This window comes from Larus michahellis, chromosome 4 (genome assembly GCF_964199755.1).
Source record: "Larus michahellis chromosome 4, bLarMic1.1, whole genome shotgun sequence".
NCBI lineage: Eukaryota > Metazoa > Chordata > Aves > Charadriiformes > Laridae > Larus > Larus michahellis.
This window is the reverse complement of record NC_133899.1, coordinates 39,511,551-39,532,121: the sequence shown is the minus strand read 5'-3', so window position 1 is coordinate 39,532,121 and position 20,571 is coordinate 39,511,551. Positions and strand designations below refer to the sequence as shown.

Sequence of the window (20,571 nt, the reverse complement as noted above, 5' to 3'; positions counted from 1 at the left end):
ACCTTCTTAAGATAGGAGTAGAGTGTTTACCCTAGTTCTGGTATTAGCCTTTCTTTGTATAGATATTTTGGTTCTTTTTCTTTTCCAGAAACCAAGGAAACAATTCCAAGAAAATAAGGTAACTTCAGAAGGCGGTGAGCCCAGCAACAGTGAAAATCAATAAGAAATGAGGAGACCACTGGCCAGAATTAAGCGATTGGACTTGGGGATCAAGTGCTGGGTGGTACGGGTATAATTCAGGGGTGCGATCTGGGGTAGGGATCCCTCTCCGGAGGCACCCAGCTTGAGCTGTAACCTGAGAACTAATAAAAGAGGAATTGGAATCCTTCACTTGGACTTTACATTAATCATCAGGATCCCAGGGTCGGATCCTCTTATGGTGGCTGGTGTGCATAAAACCATAAGATCTGTCAACACTAAAATTGCTTATACTGGTGTAGGTATTTGTATGAGGAAGGGAAAATAAATTCTACTCCTATGAAAGCATCCACACTACTGATTAGACTGATATAATTACATTAATAATAGAAGAACATCAGCCCTCTAATTAGCCTGGTGGTACCAAAGCCTATGTGTACTTTGCTGTGCCCCTTCTCCTTTTCCAACCCAGGATTTAGGTCTGTGTTCCATAACTGCAGCCCTCACCTACAGAAATTTGGCAATTTGTACCATCTAAAGTTGGTTGCTCTGGAAACAGGCTACAATTTCTTCCAGCTTCACAGCAAGAGCTGCTGAACTCCGAGACAAACAAGGGTGGCAGCTCTGTTCATTTGCTTCCCCAGGCCGATGAACTTGCCTCAAGAACCACAGATTATTTTCCCTCTTTCGTACCCACTCTGTGAGGCCAGCCCCAGGAGGAGCTTTTGATTGACTTGAGAAGACACTGAAGCCTTGAAGAAGCTGGAATAGGAAACCTCACACACAGGCCAGAAAAATATCAGCCAACATCTGCCCGAGTATCAGAAGGGGGCGTCAGAGTGATCTGTAGAGGGTTACAGAATCGGGACCATTTCCTAAAAAGAGAGCCCTTCTCCCTGGTGCCTCCCTTCTCCTCCCCAATCCCATGACCTCTGACAACATCCTACTTTTCTGCAAGGACTATTGGATATTACTCACATATTGTTGCTTGCTACATTATCAGTCTGTTACTAGTCACTCAACTCACGATCTTCTGGGCTCCTTCCTTCACCAAGCCATTCATCAAACAATCCAAAATCGCTCAGGCACCCAAAATGCACTCTGCTAGGACAGGACAAAGCAGTAACACCCAAGAAAGCACCGCATTTCTTACCAGATTTTCCTCCTGGTGTCAGGCAGTATGAGGTGAGATCATCAGAAAGTGTCCTTTTCCTGTTGTCTTTCCCCCTTAGGGACCTGGATACACAGACCGATGGTGGTAAGCCTGTGGTACCCAGCCCTTTCTCACCAAGGTGCAAATTACCTTCCTGATGCCACACGGCCACGTGGCCAGCCATGTGCCTGGGCTGCTGGCATATGGCGAGGCACCACTCCAGCTTCTGCTCTGCTAACTTGCTGTTTTATTAACATACAGGGAAAGAGAGTAAGAAAAGGGATGGGGAACGTCAGGAAACTCTGCTGTCCAATATGTGAGATCCTGTCCAAACGATCTCCTCAGCAGATGTCTTAAACTACAGGGACTCTTCCTTCTCTGGACAGGCGTATGACAGACCAGGAACTCTGCAGCAAGAATGAGGTCAACTGGCCCCACGCGTTCACAAAATAAAAGTGAAGGCTCAGAACCTTTCTGTTACGTAGCACTGGTTCCTCTGGATCAGCTTGGTCCCTACCAACACTCTGCCGAACTCACACTTTTAAAAATCTACTTGGAAGTTGCTGTGACAGCCTGAATAGACTTAATTAGTCCTTGAATTAATGGGCATTTTAGCAGACACAAGCTGCCACAAAACACAAGATTACTTGTTTGAGGCCTCAGCGTATCTACTGCAGCGGTAGAGCATTACGCTGCAGTTGAAACCATTCGATACTGCGTATTTCATTAAATACTGAAATTAAATTGCCCATATGCACTTGATATAAAACTCGTCATGTCTAATTTGCACCAGTGATACATATGCAAATGATAAGAGATGGAAAAAACATTCTTTTTTGCCTTCCTCCTTCCCTGCAGTAACCTAGTTCACACTGGAGGAGAGCAGCTAAGTGGAAATATTTTCCAGTTACTGTTTAATAATTTCTTTAAATTACCCAAAGCAAGTATAAGGTTTTTCCTCTAGGTAGAAGACTCAGGGTACCCTGGTAAGATAAGGACAAGGCAAACCAGGCAGCCACAAGAGAGCTTTCAGAGCGCTAGACAAGTAGTCTTTTTAAGACAGCGAGGTATTTTTAGGGTCCAGGCTCAGCTTGAGCTCCTGTGGGGGTGCAGCATCAGTACATTAAGAATTAAGAGCTCAAGCTGAGCACATCAGCGGCTGCAGGAGAAAACCAGCAGCAGAGCATGCCACTGGCAACCATGAAGGCGAGGCGGAGGGCAGGAGGGTCACGCTCCGTCTCGGGGAGACTTTTCAAGACAGTGGGCTGAGGGCCAGACGGAGGGGTGGGGGTGTGAGAACGGGGTTGTTAAGCACGGTAAAACAGAAGCAGCTGAAAAACTTCACAGCAACAGTAGAGAAGAAATAACAACGCTTTCAGCCCCCCAGTTCAGTTCTCCTCATAATCATGTGGAATTACAAATGGCTGAAACTGTCCTACCTCATACAGATTTTCAGACAAGGGAGGAGATGCAGAGCTCTTGTGTCAGGAGCCAGCCTTGGTTTTACTGATGAATCGTAAGCAGAAATATATCACAAGATGCAGAAAATGCCCACCTGCTCTTCAGTCCCTTCAGGGATGCAAAACCAATGCAGGTTTCCTTTCCATAATGTAAGAATGTGATTAAAATAGCACAGAAAAAGAATGAGGGTATGCTTGCATTTCCTCAGTTCCTTTTTTTCAGCTTTGCTTACAGGGAACTTCTTGTCTTTATTTTTCAGATGTCACATTAACTCCAAAGACATGTCATCTTCTCTCATGGGTGAGGAAAAAGAACCTTACCATCTCTTCCCCCAAAAAACCTCCCCCCTCTACTCCAAAGGGCATGCGACAAACGGCACGTTGCAAGGAAACCTTCATATATGATTGATAATCTCTGTGTGCCTGTGATTCAACTGTCACAGCTCTTCTTCAGCAATGCAGGGAAGCAAGACAAAAGCACTCCAGAGATGGGGGGGTAGGGCGGTGTCTTCAATTATTTACATACATGAAAGAGTTTGCTATTCTCACATAACTGGCAAGTGGTTGGAGGGGACACTCAACTGCGCAGACAAATTTCTCTTTGACTAACTGAGTAAACTGATGCCTCCTGTCAAGGCAGTGAAACTGGTTCTATACTGTATAAGAGAAAAACAAAACAAAACAAAAAAACCCACACAGCTCTATCTAGAGCTGGCAGGTGCAGGTTCCCTGTGCTCCCACCAACACAGATCCCACTGCTATGTCTTACCTTTTGGGTGCTTTTCCCCTCTTTGCCTGCAAAGTGCAAAGGGCAGCAGCTATGCAGAATTTGGAAGTCTCAAGTGACTGAAAACAGAGACAGGCTTTGGGTTTTATAGCAGGTATAATTTAACAAAAAATTAAAAATATATTCCTCTGACATATTTTTCAAAATAGTTTTAAAAATTATTTGCCAAGGTCAGGTTAAAATGATTTAAAAGCATAATTATCAGGACGCACTCTTCAAAAGTGACATTTTGCAACATAATAATCTCTTCCATTAAAGCAAAGGTCATGGTTCTAGCATGTTTTCAAATACAGACTTAACTCCAAATGTTAATTAATAGAACAATAAGTAACAACACTCATTCCTTAAAACTCTACACATCTCCCAAGGTCAGTCCTGGCCCATTGCCACCTTGACTTTTTTGCACCTTCTAAAACATATAACACAGGACTAAGGGAATTAGACCTAGTGGAGAACAGAACAGAGACATATTATCAGAAATGAAAGAAAACTGGGAGACATGTCCATACCCAGAATTGTAGACCTGTTGGAAACACTACCTATATTTGCTGCCTTTCTCACTGAACTGGCTGCAATAAAATCCAACCTTTCCATTGCCACCAGCTCAAATCGTACTCAGACTGTATACAGTCTACCTTCCCCTTTCCTTTAAGGACATTAAAATTCGGTTTTAACATTAACTGCCCACAGTGAATTTTACCCAGTAACTTTTATCCATCTCACAAAAAGGAGTAATAAACAGAACTATTTAAAAACTAATTAACTTCTATTAATATAGAGAGTAAGAAAAAATAAGAAACAACGTAAGAAAACAAGATTGAAGACAAGATTCATCGGTAATTAACCACATGTTGACAGAGCCCTTTAAATCAACATTTTGCTTTGTGCCTGCATAATCCAGACATGGGCAACATCCTCTGATACTATGTGCCTTCTCACTGAGTTCCTCCATAAGTACTGACAGCTGTGATAAGGATTGTCCTTGCTTCCGTTGCACTGAGTGATCTTGCTCAGTTACCTAATTTAATTTTATTGATTTCTTCTTCTTGGCTTGTTGTTTGGACACGGTACCCAGAGCAGATTTTGAAATACCTGGTGATGTCTGAGGCAGGAGTAATCTTCCAGACTGTGTTGGGTACTTAGTTTTCATAAGGACTTTAAACAGTGGCTGAGACAACATATGTTTTAGTTGTTTTTTCATCCCCTTCAGCATCTTTTGCTTCTGGCTTTCTTCTTCCTCACTAGGTTTTCTTCCTTGGGGCAGAAATCAAACACACAGAGTGTTACAACAAAAGAACTTGCATTGGCCTCTTTCGCTAGGCTTTTGTAGTGCTAGGGGCAGATACTAATCTCATTTTTCTCTAACAAGGTCATTCAACTCCCATACAGTCTTCCAGTCACCTGCGACACTTTCAGATCACCCAGGCTGTCCACAAGATAACAAGATTAAGAAGAATCCTGACTATTGAGTAACTAGACCCCAGGTATTCTGCTAAATCATTCAGTTGGCTCTCAACCAACCCAGGAGCAAAAGGAAAGGGACCTCAGAAGATAATGTATTGTCCCAGGGCTTCTAGTTCAGGCAGAAGCTTCTTCTGTGTATTTTGTTACTTTATGCATACCTCATTTCAGCACCTGCAAAACAGGAAGCCTTTCTTCCTTACACACAAAAAACAGAGGTGCTCAGATTTCATACCATAGGAGAAAGAAGGGTAAAGAAAAGACTGGAGATAGTTAAAAATGGTCAGAGGCCTGAATTGGAGAGAAGAAATGAAATCAAGGTTGCTGTAATGTAAATTGAAAGGACATTACTAAATCCTTTGTAACAGTGTAAGAGGCATTTAATTCATGAGAGGAATGACTGAGATTTTAATTGGTCTCCAACAAGCTACAAAAGAATCAGAGACTGAATACATTTTAAAGCATGAATCTGGCAAGATTCTGGGTGGCAATTACAAAGTGCTTCACTCGAGAGCCACAACTTAGTTGGACTGGATGTGCGGTTTAGAAACTCATTTCAAAGCACAGCATACTCAGATTATGTCAAAACAAGACAGCAGAGTGCTAATTATCTGAGAGCGCTCCTGAACAGTTTGGACAGCGACGATTAGTGCTTACTTGCAAAGCGATTGAGAACAAGCTAGTCCAGCCACGAATAAAGGAAAGAAAAAAAATTAAGCCGAACATACTTCAAAATCAAGGCATCTGCATATTTAGCAGCTAACAGGTTAGAGACAGCTTAAGCTGCAGTGATGCAGGCAGCATCCCTATTCCGCATGCCTTCAAAGAACTGGTAGGAAATCATACCTCCAGCTCCTAAAATTTGAACACAACGTGGCATTTTGCAGTGCATCTAAGCAGTGAAAAGCTTCGTGGCATTGAACTAATAGGCACCTGTAGTTGCACAGCCCTACTATACATTCTCTCAGGCATAGCCTGCAGAACATTTAATTTTAAAAATATAAGAAGCTATTTACTTCTAAGATACTACCAAAAACCTCAGCAACTTGAATGTAAGTACTGGCCATTTAGCCCACGCAATTCAACCTACGTAAGGCTCACATAATTTTTGGTGTTTGCTAGTGTTTCCTGGGTGTTCCCACACAGAGCTGTCAGGCTCCTGTCCTGCTGCCTGGCTACACGGGGGTGGGAGAGATAAGTAGAAGTGTAGAAACAGCTTTTTCTTTGACACAGAGGGGACAAGACTCAAGCAGGACATACTGAGCTGTTAGATTACCCTGAAATGTTTGCCAGAAGCTAAACATTTCTTGTTCTATGACACGTCTGCGTGTCTGCGACTTGCCAGAATTGTCACACTCAGCTCCAGCGCTATCTGCTGCACAATCATCCAGAAAACACCAGCAACAACACGCACTAAGCAATGACACTCTTTTCCTTCCCCTTCTGCCCTGCAGGTTTTAAGAGTTCCTCTGCCATGGTGGGGCTTCTTCTAGACACCAGTGCTATGGGATCAACTAAGCATAATCATAAACAAGCATTTCTACTTGCCCATTAACATGTCATCATCAAGATCCATCTCAAGAGCCTCTGCAGCTTGTTGGAGCCAGGAGTTGTGTTGCTTTGCCCGACTGTTGAAAAATTCTGCCTTCTCAATCTGCCGTGCCAAATTCATCCGCTCCTGCAACAGGAGTACATTTTAGACATTATGATCAGGTTTAAATGTGGGGCACTTTAACAGAATCAGTGTTTGAGAGCCTGCATTACAATGCAACTGAGGTACAAGGACACTTCTGTTCCCTACTGCTGTCCCAGCAGATGCCCCATGTAATAAAGACATGTCATCATTTGCTAAAAAGTGTTTTCCTTCTTCAGGTCCATGATAAAATGTGACTTCTAAAACACCTCAACTACTAAACACGCCTGAATGTTAACTCCTCATTCTTTAAATGAATCATTGCAAACACTTCAGAGACATCAAGGACAAATCATGATTCAGATACCAATCATTTCCAAGTTACATATTTACATAGTACAGCTGGATCTTACAGTTACTGGTCTCAGCAGTAAGGGGCAGCCGCTAGCTTCATGCCACTCTGAAGAAGTAAGCTCCTGCAGGCCATATGGAAAGAGCTATTCATGTTTTCAGAAATGCACCTGATCTTGTTTAGGCACAAGACAAAATGTCCTGTGCTTCTTCCCAGTTGCACGCAGGTGGAACGAAGATGTCCAGCAAACCTAACTTGTCCTGCAGCCTTCCAGCTGGGACAAGCTGTCTTAAAAAACTAATTCATTATGGAAAGAAAATCTGCACTGACAGTAAATAATAATCAACCCAGCAGCAAGTTCTGCTGGTTGGAATGTGCCTGCGGTTGCACAAAACAAACCCTGTGCAAAACACCCTGACCACAGCCAGAACTGCTACGATAATTAAAACACAGAGGGAGGAAATTAAACTTGCAGTTGACTAATAAAACAAGTCGGTCACTTCTCCTTAGATCATTACAAGATATTATAAACAGTTTTCCCATCTTTGTAAAACTTGAGTCCTCTTTTGGTCTCTCCTCTACCCTGCTTCACCAATTCTGTTCCTCTCCAGTGTGAAATACCTTCAGATATTTCCTGATGAACTTGAACGAAGCCATGCAGAACCAGGGAAGGAGTGTGCCAAAGGAACAGACATAAAGAACCAGCACCACTATTAGTCCCAACTACAATGACTTTGTAATTAAGCCCAGGGCAAAGTGTAAATGAGACCGGACCATGTGAAGGGTCTAGGAAGCTGGAGTCCTGTAACTATTATTACAAAGACAACTTTTCTGGGGAAGGGAGCATTATTATGCATAGGAGAGAAGACTGTGAGATGGTGGCAGGAAAATTTAAGTGTGGAAAAAATATTTATTTGCCCATTAATTGACAGAGCACGATAAGAGCCAAGAACTACTCATCAAGAAACACAGAGGGACCTCTGAAGAAACACTCTAAAAACAACAGATTTCTTTCAGTAACCAGAAACATTTGGCAGGTGGAGGGGGGTGGGGGAAAACATGGAAAAAAAATAAAAATCCAATTCTCTTTGTTACTACCAAGAGGAAAAAAATGAGTCCTTGGGCACGTTTCTTTGATTTTCTTTCTCTTTCAGAAAGCTGCACCTCCTGAAAGATTCATGTTAAACACCCCATTTCATAGGATCATAAAATAGTTTGGGTCGGAAGGGACTTTTAAAGGTCATCTAGTCCAAGCCCCTGCCATGAGCAGGGACATCTTCAACTAGATCAGGTTGCTCAGAGCCCCGTCCAACCTGACCTTGAATGTTTCCAGGGATAAGGCATCTCCCACCTCTTTGGGCAACCTGAGCCTGTGTTTCACCACCCTCAGTGTAAAAAATTTCTACCTTATAGCTAGCCTAAATCTTCCCTCTTTTAGTTTAAAGCCATTACCCCTTGTCCTATTGCAACAGGCCCTGCTTAAAACTTTGTCCCTATCTTTCTTATAAGCCACCTTTAAGTATTGAAAGACCACAATAGGGTCTCCCCAGAGCCTTCTCTTCTCCAGGCTGAACAACCCCAACTCTCTCAGCCTGTCCTCACAGGAGAGGTGTTCCAGCCTCTGATCACATTTGTGGCCCCTTCTCTGGGCCCACTCCAGCAGGTCTGTGTCTTTCCTGTACTGAGGGCTCCCAAGCCGGACTAGGTTGGTCAGGCAGGAAGCCATGCTGGCTGTCTCGAATCACCTCCCTGTCCTCTACAAGCCTGGCATAGATTCTAGGAGGATCTGCTCCATGATCTTCCCAGGCAAAGAGGTGAGGCTGACAGGTTGGTAGTTCCCAGGGTCCTCCTTTCTACCCTTTTTAAAAATGTGCGCAGTGTTTCCCATTTTACAGTCACCAGGGACTTCACCTCACTGCCATGACTTTACAAATATCACGGAGAGTGACGTGGCAACTACATCAGCCAATTCCCTCAAGACTCTGGGATGCATTTTGTCAGTCCCATAGACTTCTGTATGTTCAGGTTCCTCAAGTGGTGACAAACTTGATCTTCTCTTGCAGTGGGAGGGACTTTTCTCCCCCAGTCCCTGCCTTGTGGTCCATTCACTCAAGAGGTGTGGAAAGAGAGACTGCCATTTGCAGCAAGCCTGGGCTTTGAAACTTGCTGATGTTATTCACCAGGTAAGGCTACTGCTGTTGCCACTGGGGTGGATGCTGGGCTCAGTCCAAGCCAACTGGGTAAGCATGAACCAGAATACTATATGGAAGATATCTGTTGCATTACCTGTCTGCTTGCATTTCTCTCCTGTTCTCAATGGCTGTGCATTATTCGGACACTCCAACCCCATCTGGATTCCTTTAAAATGCAGTATTTAAGTATGTCCCACTCATACATGTCTGATGTCACACAAACTGTTAAGAGAATGCTAAGACATGAAGTGGTGTCTTACTCAAGAACTTGAAAATCTGTTGTGACTAGATGCTTTCTAAAATATATTGTTTTGTAAAACCTATCAATTTTCTGTCTTGTGAGTTAGTGAATGACTGAATTCTCCTTAGAATGGGGAAAAACCTAGAAAAAGGAAACATACCTGGTTTGATGGGGTTCAGTGGTAGCTGTGGCCTCACGGTATAGGAGCTTTTAGAAAAGCAGACAACTCATTACTTAACTCAGAGGAGGCAGATGAAGACCACTGAAGATCCCTGGACCTGATGCTGTTCTCTAGTCTGCTCCTAACAGAAGAGGCTTTAAACAAGGTACTTAACAGAGCCATCCGTGCTCTCCAGCCACAAACCATACTCCCTTCCCTGTACCGTTTTAGGGAATCTAGTAATGAGAAGCTCTACGTAACAATGTTCAAGAAAAATGTAAGTGATGTTTACGTTTGAACACCTTTCTTGGGCCAGTTATTGAGGAGAAATCACAAATATTGCTTAAAAAAAGATAAAGCGTGATTAACTTCATTTTCAAATACAGGTCCTGAGGAGTAAATTTCATCTGAAATGTAGAAAGAACATGATGGGTAATGCAGTAAAGTAACCAAGCAAGCAAATACTCAGGCTGCAAAGAGACTGTTTCTTTACCTTGATAGAAATCATGTACTTGGTTTCAACTGGGAAAAACGGCAGCTCTTCACTCTTCTCCAATGTTTTATAGATTTTCCTAAAATTGATCAGGTCATCAGGGCCGATCAGCAGCAAGCTCAGGCCTTCACTAGCAGCTCGGGCTGTTCTGCCGCTTCTGTGTACGTACAACTCAGAAGTACGAGGGACCTGCAAATATTCAAAAAACCATGAAGCTGGCCGTGGAAAGCTGGCAGCAGCCTGTCATCCTTCGGCCAAGAGGTTCCCAGAGAATATTGCTTTTTCATATACACGTGGTACATTGCATGTAACACAGATGAAGGTAAAGTAAAAGATGACGTCTGGAGACACTTTTTGTTCTCTGGTGCAGTATTCTTCCTTGCATAATCTTTTGTGAGTCTCTCCTAACTTCTGACCCTCTGTTATTTAATTTGCAAAGCAGTAAAAAATTGTATATGTCCCCAAAGAAGAGTTCTAGGGCTGAGTCACGTGACAACTTGGGATACCAAAGTTAAGCAAAAAGCAAGGAGAATCGTATCTGTTATGTCATTTCTCATATATAATCACACATTCACGAACTGCTACCTACTACGGTCAGTCACTGCAGCAATGAGATCCTTAAGTACAAAGCACTACAGGTCAGTTAAATAAATAATGATTAAACCTCTACACTCGGGACTATACTATACACGGGACCGAGAATCACAGCTTTATAGTGCTCAGGGTTTGGATCAGAAAAAGCTTATTTCAAAACCATGACAGTAAAAGCAAAAACACTAAAAATATTTAACCTGGTAGTGGATGACATGCTGCACGTTGGGAATATCAAGACCACGAGCTGCAACATCTGTTGTCAGGAGGACGCAGCTGAAAAAGTGGTAACATTTAATGAACATAAAATTGAAGAGTAAACCATCTGCCAAGGAACATCACATACAGAGACCTAGCATTCTACCACAGCAATTTAAGGAACAGATTTGTACTACATCACCTGCTGGAAATTCGCTATTTGTTTGCCCTTACAGAGAACGATACCCAATATTACATCAGAGGCAGCTTTGAAACAACAATTCTTCAGGTAAAAGAATAAATGCAAGTGTTACTCTCAGCAGGTCTATTCTGTTTCCAATAGAGAAATTCACTACCTTGCTGGATCCTGTTTTCCTATGCCTTTTTTCTCTCCCAATTGACAGGAATGCCAGCACAAATTGCTATTCAATGACCTAATCCAACCACTTGGCAGGGGGATGTGCTCCCCTTCATTACATTTTTCAATGTTCTGCCCAGGCTGGGTTTAAAAATATCTTTAGCTTGATATGACCATACCATTAACACCACAGTTGATCTTTTGGCAGGACAGACAGGTTATTACAAGTTTCACCAGGCGAGAAAAATCACATTTATTAACACAGATTTAATTAACAGCTTTTGGTGGCTGAAATATCTTCTACCAAGTTGCGCTCAAATAAGTTCTCTCATAAAAACCAGAAATATAAAGGGGAAGGATTCTGTTCTGAGACAATTAGTATTTCTTCTTACCCCTAGAAAGGAATAACTACTCAAGAAAGTAATTCTTTGATATAAACCGTCTACTACAGAGACAAAAGTCCATACCCAAAAAAGGGTATGGAATAATTAATTTTAAAAAAATCTCCCAGCAACCGAAATGAGTCACTTGTAGGTAACAGGAATCTGTTAGGATTTTATGGCATCTGACAGCATACTCCATTGCTACAAGGTTCAAAGCACGCATAAACAAAGGAAATTCTACGGCTTGCAATCTGCAGGAGGCTGTGATAGATGGTCTCATAGATTTCTTCTTGCCTTGAAAATCTGCAGTCTCTGAAAATGTCCCATCTGGCCTAGGCCAATGCTAATGATACTACATTTTGCCGAGGGATACTGCAGGTCTATCGCAGCAATTCAACCTCTGTTCTCCCTGCCCAAGTCTATTAAAAAGGTACAAATTCCCAGGCAGTCAGACAGCACGCAGCACTTCACAGCAGACTAAACTGCGAGGCTTCTGGCCATCCCAAAGCCAGCAAGAACAATAATTCTGAAAATGTCAGGACAGGCCTGCCTGGGTAAACCAGACTGCCTACTGCTGCTGAAAGGCACAACTGCCCCTTCTCTTGCATTGTTCTAGGATACCTTGACCCTCAGGAAGCTAATTCATCTAAGTAAACCCACAAAACCCTAACCCAGCAAAAAGTGGTTAGTTTTCTGATGGCTTAGTGAGGTGAAAACTTACAGAAGGATCAAATGAGCTACGGAGCCAGGGCACATGGGCAGAGGTGTGCAGGATGCTTATAAAAGCACTTGGCTGAAAACAGGGCAAGTGACAGCTCCTCCAGCAGCAATGAGCTGCCAGACCACAGGATAATTCAGGCTCCAAGCGACCTGAGGAGGTCTCTAGTCCAACCCTCTCCTCAAAGCAGCATGAACTATAAGGTTGGACCAGGTTGCTCAGGGCTTTATCTAATTGAACCTCAAAGACCTCCAAGAACAAACAGCCTATTCCAACACCTGACTGTCCTCACAGAGAAAAAGCTCTTTCTCACGTCCAGCCTGAACCTCTCGTTTCAGCTCCCACCCCCTATCCTTCATCTTTCCACCATGCACCACTGCGCAGAGCCTGGCTCCCTCTGCTTGATAACCTTCTTTTAAGATATCGTAGGGCTGCCAGTAGGTACCCACAAAGTCTTTTTCCCTGGTGATACAACCCCAGTGCCCTCAGCCTCCCCCCTTGCACAGCAAGTGCTTCTTGACCATCTTGGTGGCCTTACACTGACCTCGCTCCAGTTCATCACCTCAACCATACTGGGAAGCCTCATCCTTAATTGTTAATAACCTGGGGTCACGGACACGGTAGTTGCATCCCCAGCTAACTCCCCCAACCTGCTCCTACTGTAACAGAGCTGTTTCCTCTTCACACTACATTTTACATGATTTCTTTTTTGTTCTACTAGGAAGTAGAAAATGAACTCACCTCTCTCGCTCAGCAAACCTTTCCAGGTTTTTCAGCCTCTGCTTTTGGTGCATGTTGGCATGCAGAGGAAGAGGATCACAATTTAAGATTGTGAGGAGAGAACTAAGGCGTTTTACACAGTCTATGCTGTTTGCAAAGACCATGGTTCTTCCTGGATACTGGAGAAGAAAGTAATAGAGATAATAGTCCTTCTCGTTTGTATTACAGTGGATTCTGGTTTCTGTCAGAGTCTCGACAGTAGCCTCTTTCCTTGTCAAGTCTATCACTTTGGGTTTGCCCTTTATTCCTACTTTTTCCATTAACAATTCTAGTTTGGTCTTCTTGTCCATCTTTTTAGCATGCTTTTTCTGTAAAACTCTTGCGGGAGTCTGATGAACTAAAGTCAAAGTGGCAGAAAAAACAAAAGTCTGTCTTTGAGGGTTATACTGTGAATCATTTAAGATTTCCAGCAACTGAGACAGCTCTAAGAAGTGACCTCTCTCAACCATTCGATCTGCTTCATCAATCACAAGGCACCTGTCAAATAGGAAACACACAGTAAAAATACACTTGGGCAGAGAAATACAAATCTGACACACTTCAAAAGAACTTTTCCTGCTAAACACATGAGGGAAGTTCTGCATGTAAAACCCAAAGGAACACCAGATACGCCAGAGTACCTACAGTAGCCTTCCACATTTCTTTTTCAAAAACCAGGTTTCTAAAGGAAAAATTCAGGTTTTGCTACTGGCTTTAATTGACATTTCCTTCCATCACCATAACCACTACGCATTTCAACACAAAACTCTTGGCAAAGAAATACGTGGTCTAAATTATTTAATCAGTTAGTAAAACTAATCAGTATGCAGTGATGCCCAGTTCAGTATCAAGCAGTTAGCCTAAAAGGCACCTTTACCTGAGCTGCCGGAGATTTGAAAGATGTGGGTGTCTGTCTCTAACTAACTCCCACAGACGGCCTGGGGTTGCAATTACAATTTCTGGCTTTCGATTCAGTACACGTTCTTGCTTCTGTGCAGCCATGCCTCCAACTAGAATTGCAGTCTTAATGCCTAGAACATATAAATAACAGTTTTTATTTCACTAATTTATCAGCCAATGTCTTGACATACATCCACTCAAATAAGTATTTTAAAAAAATCTATACCACAACTTTCAGCAAGCATTTTGGCCAAGAAACTTCAGGAGTTTTACGTAACACTGAACACGCAGCAATGCCCTCAATTTTACAGAACAATCCTCATTATAGTTAGATGCCAAAAATAGTCTTTCTTTTAGTGCACCTGCCTTTCAGTAGCAGCAAGAATCTTGCATGTCCTCCACAGTTGTTAGCTTTGTTTACCCACACTTCGGAATCTCATGTTTCGGCAATTTTATTTGCACGACCAAGCATGTTCCTGTTATGAATAAACAGCAGACCCCTCCAAGAATAAGACTGAGAAATGCTTGTCTTGCTAATAACCACTTATTTGCTATGCAACAATCCTAACAAGAATGCTCCCTTCCAATTAATGATTCCCTGGACTGTGCAGTAGCCCAGAGACCCTCAGTTAGCTTTAAGCAGTTTGCTTACTAAAAGGAATCTAGCTTTGGAAGCACAGACTCCACACGTGGCGTATTTCCCCCTACTTCTTAAGAGAATACACTGGCCCATGACAAGCTGAATATGGTGCAAGATTCCTCCAGTGTCCAAGCTACCACAGATCTCTCTTTCCCATGCTTACGGGTGGGGATTTTTTTCAAAGTGAGTTTGAAAAGAAAGAAAAAGAAAGCCCACATCAAAATGTATTTTCTCTCCTGCTGCCGCAACTATGCATCACTTGGACAGCAGATTTTTTACACACAAATAGTACCGCTCCTATCAGAACTGTACTGACATAAATTGATTATTTCAGGCTAGGAGTTAAAATTAGCCTTGTAATCACCTGTAGACGAATGAGCACAGCAGGGCGTATAAACACCAAAGGAAGATGTGCTTAAAAGCAGTTCACTGCACTGCATATCCTCTTCAATAAATAAACAATTACCACTATTGGAGAACTGGGGAGTTGTTTCCCAGTTCTCCCCATCTTGAACAGCTTCACATCTTCATTCATTCACTTAACAGATGTGCTGACCTCTGGTTTGCAAGAGACAGGAACAGGATTCAATTGTTTGCAACAGGCGTTACCCAGCAATACGCCATGGCCTGACTGCTGTAGGAGGTAAGTCAGACAATCCAGCAATGCCTTCTACCCTTAAAGTTTATGGCCATAATTTTTTTCGACAGATAGACCAAAATGACATATATACATATAACTATATCTATCTCTTACCTATGTGGATTGATATAGCTGTCAAAAAAGGAAATCATGATTATATATATTTTTAAAAACTGCATGTGTGTGTGTGTATATATATTTATTAAAATTAAATGATTTTTTATATATAACCTACGTTATCCAAACCAGGACAAAGTCAGCTGTGGCTGGGTATCTGTGTATTGACTCTGTGCTGCTAAAGGACAAGCCAATAGCTATTTGAAGGAAAAAACATCTTGAAGCAAAATATCCCACATTAACTGTTCGCTTATGCATGCATCTCATTGAAGGATCTTAATGCATTTCTCAAATATTAGTGACTTTGAATCCTAACACTTCGAAATACACCCCAATTTTATGACGTGGAAGAAACTGTGGCACACATTCTGGCTCAACACCAATGCCAAGATCCAAACTCAGCGTAACTGGGGACACGGCCCACGGGGTCTACGTACCTGTAAACCTTGCAACTGCATCAATGTGGTGTTTTACTTGTACAGCTAATTCTCTTGTGGGAGTAAGGACCAGTCCTAAAAGAGGTCTCTTTTTATGGGAGCCAAGAGTATGTGTCTCATCACCAGAATCAAATTCAAAGTTTTCCAGCACCTTCACGCAGTCTGTTGAAAAAGATGCATCATCTTCATCGTTGCTATCTTCAACCTGCTGATGGGTGAGTTTTTCTGCTTCATCCTCATTTTCCCATCTTGTTTCATCATGATGCTGATGGGACTCGTTAGAAACACTGTCATTTCTGGTTGTGGAGCTATTTGATTTTTGCCACTGCAGCACAGAGTGAATCATTGGAATCGCGAACGCAAGCGTTTTGCCGCTTCCTAAAAAACAAACAAGAAGAATAATACAGACTGACAAGTCATTTATTTGAAAAGATGAGAAAAGCAACAGCCAATCACACACTGTTCTTAAAACATACAGTTGTAACAAACACAAACTCTTGGTTTTTAGAAGACCAGAAACTTGCAGCAACGGCATCTTTTCTCCTGTTCTTTTATACATCTGCTTGAGGTCACCAATAGCATACTTCCTGGGGAACAGGTATTTTTCCAATCTCTAGCAGGTCAGGCAAATTCATTTGTTCTAAAAGTGTTTTTTAAAAGCTGCAGTTGCAGACAAGATATTTTTGAAGAACTGTATGCCCGTAAGGAGAATACCATGCCCTAATTGACAGCTCTGATCAATGTTCTCCAAATAAAGGCATAGCAAATGAGGCCAAGGACAAGCTGGAATGTACCTGAAGGATTCACTTCCATCTTCAATTTACAGTACTAAGAAACTATTTTGACATACTCCACCATCTCACATTTTTATAATCAAAATACATAAATCTGATTTAAAACAGATAACCCACTTCAGAGAGAAAGGAGCCGTCAAATACAAAAAGCTTCCCTAACTTTAATTTCAGGGGTTCACTGTAACAAACAGCAAGTCACATGCCTGACACATATTCCCTTCTGAACCATCTGTCACTAATAAAGATGGTAGGAGCAGCCTGGTAGCACATCCACCCCAGTTAAGGTTCTCATAAATATCAGTTCATGGATCACAAAAGCAGCATCCAGAGCACAAGACACTATCACACCATTCCTGTAACAGGCCACTGCTGGGAAGCAGTCCTCTGGAAATCTCATCTCAATTCCTTGAGCACCCTTTGTCCATATCACAAACCCATAATGGTTTGCCAAATTCAGCAACGCCAAATTTTGCCTATTTAGAGGAGAACCTTAGTATTAGTTAATAATCAGTTAAGCCCAGTATCATTATCCTGAACAACACTGCTGCAAAGACTCCTCATATCTATTGATGGTTGGACTTGATGATCTTAAAGGTCTTTTCCAACCTCAATGATTCTATGATTCTATCTAATTCCCCACCTTTCTGAATGTCTGAGAGGTCTTTTCTGACTTCTGCACTTGACGCAGAAAATGTTTATAATCTGCATTTGCAGAGCACTTATACAATAAGATTCTGTATTACCAGAACACCTGTTTTTAAGGTGAAGAACACTGCTGATCTTGAATTAAATGTAACGCAATTCGGCTGGTGCCAAATGTCAGTACTGCACCCAAATAGATTATGGTTGTGATAATCAGGACTATTCGGCAGACACTAGATTCACCCACAAATTAAATAACCACCTCACGGGGCATGTTATCTTCATAACACACAGATGTCATACCATATCCAGGCCTGCAAAACCAGGAGAAAAGTATAACTTGGTAGCCCTAGACACTACAGCTCAAGCTAATTCATGCTCTTTTAAATGGTTTAAGATTGTAAGGTTTTACAGAGATAAAATTTAGTTCCTTAACCCAAAAGCTCTACATTGTTAATGAATAGAACTGGCTAGATCCACTGCAAAACCAACAAGCTTTGACATTCCCTGCATCTGATCTCCAGAAAGAAGAACTGGAGTGTTTCAGCCTCTCACAGCTGCAGAACTTCATAACAGACAGTTGTTCACATCTTCTCTCAAGTTTCTACAGAAACACTATCAGTGTTTCAACGCACTGGGCTCTCTGGAGAGAGCCTGGCATTCTTTCACAAAAGAAGTAAATAAATGAGCAAAACACAGTCCTACTACTTCAGGGTTATGAAAAATTAGAAAGCAACAACACAACCTGCCACCAGCCGTGCTTTCCATTCCACAGCTAGAGAGGGATTTGCTTTCCAGCACTGCCAAAATGGCACTTTTTTGCAGCACAAATGCGCCATTTAAATTTTCAGTTCCGTTTTCAAAAACACTCCCCGCAGGGCTTTCTAATCTTATTAAAGCTAATAGCACCAGCCTCGCTTCTAATTAAAATAAAAATGCAAATGACTGCATATCTTATTACTTACTATACCTTCATGTTCCAGAGCAGTAAATGGGTTTACAAGACAAGCAGTGAGATAAGGCAACTCGAACAGATGAGGAGAATGCAAAGGAAGCCTTTAAACCAACACAGCTTCCAATTGTCCTTCCTATTTTTAGTTTTTATGGGGAAAAAATGTTGCACTGCTAAGGAAGACAAAACTTCAAAGGTACGAGCAGCAAAAAAAGTTAGAGGGAAAGTAATGGTTTGAGACTTCACAGCCATTGTTTAAATAAAAAAAAAAGAAGCTATAACAAATTTCACAAAGGCTAGGAATGCTCGAAGACAAAGGCATGAGCTGATCACAAGCTGGACAAAAGACAGTACCTCTCCAGTTAATGGATCAACGTGATACTTCAAGCACAGGCAGTGAGAAGGGCTAGGGATATGATAACAAATGGGCCAACCCCAGAGACAGGGCACAGAGTGGGCCTTTTTTGCTAGGATAAAGGCCTAGGCCATATTCACTACGCCCAACACCGTGTCTAGTATTTATTTAACGCTCCAAACTAGTATTGAATGATCTTCAGAGGAAGCTAAGTCTCTGCTTTGCCTTGGCACGGGGACACTCACAGAAGTCAGCCTGTTGGAACGTGACTCTGTTTCAATAATTCTGCCCTTTGCAGCTTATCGCCTCACAGTTCCCAAAATAGGAAACAATTTGAAAAACAGCAGAAAAAGAGACTTCTGTCAAAAGCATAGCAACTCATTGAGACTTCAAAGCTTTGCACACTATACTTTGTAAAGATGGAACGTCCCTTGTTTTTAAGTTACAAAGTTTTAATACTTCACAATGCATCATTACCAATGTATTGGATATGCAGAAGCTACACGCTCTTCTCCTACCTATAAATGCTTCTTCTGCTACATATAAAAGCTCGTAACAATTAGCTGCATTTAAAAAGGGGAGATGTGAAGCTTCCAGCATATACAACCAGTTTAACAGATTAGTACCTGTTTCTGCAGCACCAAGAACATCCATACCATCCCGGATGGCAGAAGGCAAGGCTAAGGCTTGAATAGGAGTTGGAGCACTAAACCCCAGGTGGCTCAAGGCCTGCAACACCGGTTCAGGTACAAACAGGTCTTTCCATGCAGACACATCAGCCTTCTGATCGCTTGATGCAGACAAAACTTTTGTTGTCCAGTTTTTAACTTTTTTAGAAGTAGTTACTGATGGAAGAGCTTCTTGAGCTTGAGAAGCCTTATTTTTACCTGCCTTCTTTTTCTTTGGAGCATCTTTTGTGCTTGAAGCGTTCTCAGACACATGTCCATGGTTCTCACAATTTGCTGCTTTGATTATTTCCTTACACTTTGCCTCTTTATCAACTGGCACGTCAATTTCCGCTGCATGAGGATCACTGCTTTTATCTGTTTTGCTTCTCAAGTCTTTTCTTTTCTTTTTCTTTTTGGGAGGGACACTAGGTTCTTCCTCCTCCTCATTGCCTTCTTCTGAAATACTCTCAGCCTTTCTCTTCTTCTCTTTTACTTTCCCAACTTTGGAAGAACTTACTAGTTTATACTCTGTAAGTTCCTCCAAGCATACGATATCTCCAAAGTCCTCATCACCAAACAGATTTGGGTCGATTGGCACAGTTTTCCATTTTCCTATCACTTCAATGCCTTTTTGCTTCAGTTTAAAGGGAGATTTAAATCTCCCTCCTTTTTTGGTCTTCATTTTTACCTAAAAAAAAACTGGGAAGGGCAAAAAAAGCAGGGCGTCAGATCAAAAGTACAAGGACTCCATTGATGATACTCAAACACCCGGGAACGCAAGGCATAATTCTCTTCCTTTGAGAGAAATAATATGAATGGTTTTAAGCATAACTACAGCCTGGCTCCTAGGATAAAATTAAAACCGCCGGAATAAATCCCGGCAGGCCGCGAAGCGCTCCCGCCCCTGCCTACCCCGGGAACCACCCGCCACAGGCCAGGCCAGGCCAGGCCCGGCCCGGCCGCCGCACACGAGACCCGTGGGAGGCCCGAGGGGCCTCCGCCGACCTGCAGCTCCCGAGCGAGCTCGCTCGCCCCGCCCAGCGCTTACCGCGCTCCGCTGCCCCGGGACGGGGAAGGACGGCGGGGCTCCGACCGACCCGGCCGCCGCTAACGCCGCCGGCCGCCGCGTGCGCTGGGTGCCGCCATTGCCGCGTGACGTCACTGCACGGCGCCGGCGAACGCCTGCCCGGGAGGGGGCGGCGCGTGCCCTGATGAAGGAGGGAGGCGGGCAGCGGCCCGGCGCGGCGGAGGGGTTGTGCGGCCCGTTCCCCACCTGTCCCCGCGGCCGGCCCTGCGAGGAGGGTTATGGGGTGCGCTTGCTTCGCGGGCGGTGGCCCTGCGGAGCAGAG

The 20,571-nt window shown here is 42.9% G+C and overlaps 1 protein-coding gene across 2 annotated transcripts; it reads right to left on the bottom strand.

The window, feature by feature from the left end:
* Positions 1 to 3,617: 3,617 nt before the first annotated feature.
* Positions 3,618 to 20,392, bottom strand: DDX24 (DEAD-box helicase 24). Of its 2 annotated transcripts, none has more exons than XM_074584128.1 (9): positions 20,271 to 20,392; positions 19,181 to 19,921; positions 15,812 to 16,189; positions 13,955 to 14,108; positions 13,060 to 13,575; positions 10,862 to 10,937; positions 10,071 to 10,259; positions 6,548 to 6,677; positions 3,618 to 4,792 (listed from the first exon to the last, which is right to left on the bottom strand). In XM_074584128.1, exons 2-9 carry the CDS (start codon positions 19,902 to 19,904, stop codon positions 4,557 to 4,559), a joined length of 2,403 nt encoding a protein of 800 aa, XP_074440229.1. In that variant the 5' UTR covers positions 19,905 to 19,921; positions 20,271 to 20,392; the 3' UTR covers positions 3,618 to 4,556. The 2 variants fall into 2 exon arrangements, with proteins under 2 accessions (XP_074440229.1, XP_074440230.1); XM_074584129.1 differs by having other exon boundaries at positions 3,625 to 4,788; positions 6,544 to 6,677.
* Between the last annotated feature and the right edge of the window lie 179 nt (positions 20,393 to 20,571).

Excerpts from the sequence above, each read along its gene's own strand:
- DDX24 (XM_074584128.1), bottom strand. The coding sequence starts at position 19,904 with ATGAAGACCAAAAAAGGAGGGAGATTTAAATCTCCCTTTAAACTGAAG. Across the intron at positions 16,190-19,180 it reads TCTTGGTGCTGCAGAAACAG|GAAGCGGCAAAACGCTTGCG; the intron begins GTACTAATCTGT and ends TTTGTTTTTTAG. Across the intron at positions 4,793-6,547 it reads TGATGATGACATGTTAATGG|GAAGAAAACCTAGTGAGGAA; the intron begins GCAAGTAGAAAT and ends TTCTGCCCCAAG.